The sequence below is a fragment of the Penaeus monodon genome, chromosome 29 (genome assembly GCF_015228065.2).
Source record: "Penaeus monodon isolate SGIC_2016 chromosome 29, NSTDA_Pmon_1, whole genome shotgun sequence".
Lineage (NCBI taxonomy): Eukaryota > Metazoa > Arthropoda > Malacostraca > Decapoda > Penaeidae > Penaeus > Penaeus monodon.
The window spans coordinates 33,726,526-33,730,670 of NC_051414.1; the positions used below are offsets into that span (position 1 = coordinate 33,726,526).

The window sequence follows — 4,145 nt, forward strand, 5'->3', positions numbered from 1 at the left end:
TATCGTCACCGAATTTATTCTAACCCAACAGGAGGGGAAAACGTCGTTGAAAACGGACACAGGAAGCCTACACTGAGTTGTATAACTGTATTTATGGAGCTTTCAAAAAGACAGGCTGTGATATGCCTATTATTGTTTTATAGATATAAAATGACTGTTACTGCACTACAGTAAACAACTGTAACGCAACAATGTACAAAGGGATGAAAAAGGGGTTTTACCCAAAGGGCAATTAGTGATTAATACCCTGTACGAATTCCGAACATTAAGGATTTCGATTACTTTTTGAAAGGATATTGTGTAACAGTCATTAGTTACATTGTATAGTAGTTGATATTTTGTCTATGAGTTTCCTTAGGAAAATAAAACCTTGTCAGTATTTTAGGACCAACCTTTATCATCTTGTTAACGAGATATGTACATTTTTATATATAATATTGTATAAAAGAATCATGTAACTAACTACAAGTATTACTCCCGTCATAATATATCATCAGACACCAAATTCCATCTATCTTCACCCATTCTCTGCATTTCCCAAAGAAATGAAGGAACCATAACACCAAAATACTACTAACCATTATAGTCGAGGACAATTGCGTTGAACATACGACCGCTGGGTTCAGTCCCTACATATTTATGGACTGTTTCGTTACCAAGTTCATTAAGAGCAATCGCATACGTTACTGGTTTACTGTGGATTAATGAAACTTTTATTAGTAAATGCCACTATGTAAATAATCGAGTGACCTATGTAAACATCAAAAAAGCAATGAAGCATAGAGAGATAAATAATTATTGTGATATTGTAGTAATTTCTTGAGAATAAGGTGATTTATGTGTCGATATGTTTTAAAATGCACTAGTTGGAAATCTAAGCCTTCCCAGGAATATTAGCATTCACAAGTTTTTGATCAGAAACTACTTCATGATGTAATTTTGCAACAAGAAAGGTAAAGAAATTATGAGATTAAAACGCCACACGCATGAGATATGAAAAATATGTAACATTTAGTTTATATACTAAAGGCTGCTAAATGTGATGTCGGCAATATAATATCAAGTACATTCAGGAAGCTTAATGTACACCAATAAGAGGTGTTCACATTAGCAGCTTTTTACACACACAGTGAAAGCTTGTGTTATGTCCAGTTATAATCGATACTGAAAAATGTAGAAATCGGAATGGGAAATACTACAGGGCAAAATGAATTATTCTGATTATACAGTTGATTATGTAATCTTCAAATTTCAAGTGATGATTGCAAAATCAAGATATCCAATAACTGTTCAGTGAAACTATTCATTCCCATTATAGATGTTGCCATGAGCCCTATTTATGAAGAAGGAATGGATGTGGGGACATGTTTAAGGACAGAGAAGGATTAGTTTTGTATATGGAGATGTGAGTCGGTTTTGAATAATTCATGAATTTTTTTTGTGGAAAATACGACACAAATAAATTTTACCCACTTAGAATAGCATAATGAGTAAAAAAAGAAAACATACACTCTAACACATATGTGACCATACTGGTTAAGATCAGGATGTTTTATTACCTACAAGACTGCATGGTGAAGTGAATATCAGTGTCGCCAATAGAATACCGCTGGCCATCAATGGTGCACACTGATACCCCCCAGTGGTCGGGGCTGAACCTCGTCAGCTGCGGGATGTAGGAGGCAACCTGGATGGAGGAAACGAAAACAAAAGTATTAATCCACAATATTTCTAAACTTTTCATTTTTATATGATGACTGCTCACAAAAGATGGATTCAGTTTCATACACATCAGTATTTGAAATGTCCACAGACAAACCTCTGGCAATTACAATTTCAATTACAATTACAATATCTTAACATATGCATCTATTTGCCTTTACAGACAATATGGTACTTATTAAACTATAGTAGCTATCCTCCTCTACGGCCTCCGCCAATGAAGCCAGAGCCAAAAAATACAATCTTGCCATGCAGGAGCAATTTCTCGGAAGGACATTTGGGGTCACCACACACTAAACAAGGCCGCAAATTATCGTAATAAACTTATTCATCATTCTTTTTGGGGGCGAGGAAGCGGGAGTGAAATACCAAGGGAACATTAAATGTCATGGGTCAGAGGAATAAACTCTTCCCTTCCACTCGTAAGGCTATGCCACCGACTTCATGCCATGCCATCACTGCACGATTACACTTGATCTTTCTCCAGAGAACATGCAGACAACATTAACATCTCATAACACTACAAGAGCTGAACCTTCCTGGATTTTGAAAAAGAAAGAAAGAAAAGATCATGCACTAAAGGCACATCCACAGGAAATGCTCCTTGAAGCAATGCTCTACTTCCTAAGGCAGTAAGTGATCACTGTCGGCACTAAGATACATCTGAACTTCATTTCCTTTTGTTAAATTCATCACGCAAAAAATATACTTAGAAGAGCTTGCCTACATCTAAAGTGTACAGTAAAGCATATATCAATTGCAATACTCCAATCTGACTTTTACAGATGTTCAGTTATATGATCATTGTTAAGCACATCTATATAGAATATTTTACTATGTCTGAAAGAACTGATAATACTGACATATTTTATATCATATTTTCTGTTCATCAAATGAATTACCACCTTATCAAATATAAAAAAGACATCAAAATAACAAAAGAAATATAAAGTTAAACTTCCTAAATGAAGTCTTGTAAATCTTGAAATACGGATTTTGTTTGTCTAGTAAGCACAATTTGTTAGGCCTTTATCTTTACACATGCTACTTTTATAAATATACTTACAACATGATAAGTAAATAAGGCTAGGGAATAAATGAAAAGCCACTTGAAAAACTCGTAGGTTGGCATTCACTGTATTAACATGGGACATATTTCTTCAACATTCATAAGAATTCAAATGCACCTTTCACTTACATTTCCCTATAATACTTTTACTGCAGTTCATATGATAATTTTCCATATATTCCTTAGAGTGTGTGGTTCACTTCAGGCAAAAATCTAGTTACATGAATGATGTAAAGGCCAAACAGCCTTCTTTTACTCTGGCTTAGAATACAGTTTCTGACATAAAAAAAAAACAAGTATTTCTACCATGCACCAAAACATTAAATTTTATTTACAATAATAGGAAAATAAGTAAATAAATAAGAATAACAAAGAAAAATACTCTGTCCTCATCTAGGTCCCATTTAAAAATATATCTACTCCAATTACCAAGCTGCTGAAGCCATGCATTTATTACATGGATATTTCAATTGGCTTCTTCCACTCCCTAGGTACTCTCTTTCTCTCTCTGATGAACATAAGCTTGAGAGTAAGACTGACTCTCGCACACTAAGACACATACCCACAAAAGTGCTGCTGGAATCCCCTTGTCAGAGAAACGAGAGATCTAAAATCAGTTTCAAAATGATGTCTCATTTGACACCAAGTAACACCAATGATTCTGCAATATTCTCCACCATGTCGAACTTTAAACTGACAATCAATATAAATACAAAGTATATAGATCATGTGAGCGGAACTGCAATGCATTGGCTGATGGCTCCATATCAATAATACACAAACTTTCAAATGCCTCATAACTGGAATATTTAGATAGGTGCTATTGTGTGAATTTATGTGATCTTCAGCTATCAACTAGCGTGTTCATAACTGTTTATCAATTAAATTGGCTTAGTCCCTAATTTTTTTGACATCACTGGACTTCACAAACAAAACAAATGTAGATCTGTACTTTTTTAAGGCAACATACATACTTAATAAAGAAAAATCTATCCCTAAAGGATGGGCATCCCGTCATGAAAGGTTGTGTGCTTTAATTAACTATATCTGCAACTCAAACAACATTTACAAATTTCCTTTAGCTTTATATATAAATTTGAAGATACGTTATGATTATATACAAAACCCAAGCATCATTATCTGGTGGAACACTGGTATCACGAATCTAAAATAAGCAAACAGACTACACAAACATACTCTTCACCAAGGGGTGATTCACACAACAGAAGACAGGAAGATCCTAACTTTACCCATAGCAAACTACCATTGTGAAGAGTGGCCAGTTATCCTTCATAAATTATGATGGGATGTGTTTCATTTAGTCGTTGTCTATTCCATAATACCGGAACAGGAT

At 34.5% G+C, this 4,145-nt stretch overlaps 1 protein-coding gene across 1 annotated transcript in view; it reads right to left on the minus strand.

Annotated features, from left to right (window-relative positions):
• Window positions 1-4,145, minus strand: part of LOC119592189 (glutaminase liver isoform, mitochondrial-like) — a gene marked incomplete at its 3' end in the record, with an annotated part of 133,529 nt that overhangs the window by 61,246 nt on the left and 68,138 nt on the right. Inside the window, 2 exon segments of the mRNA XM_037941019.1 lie at window positions 579-694; window positions 1,560-1,687. Of these exon segments, the coding sequence (XP_037796947.1) occupies window positions 579-694; window positions 1,560-1,687 (244 nt within the window).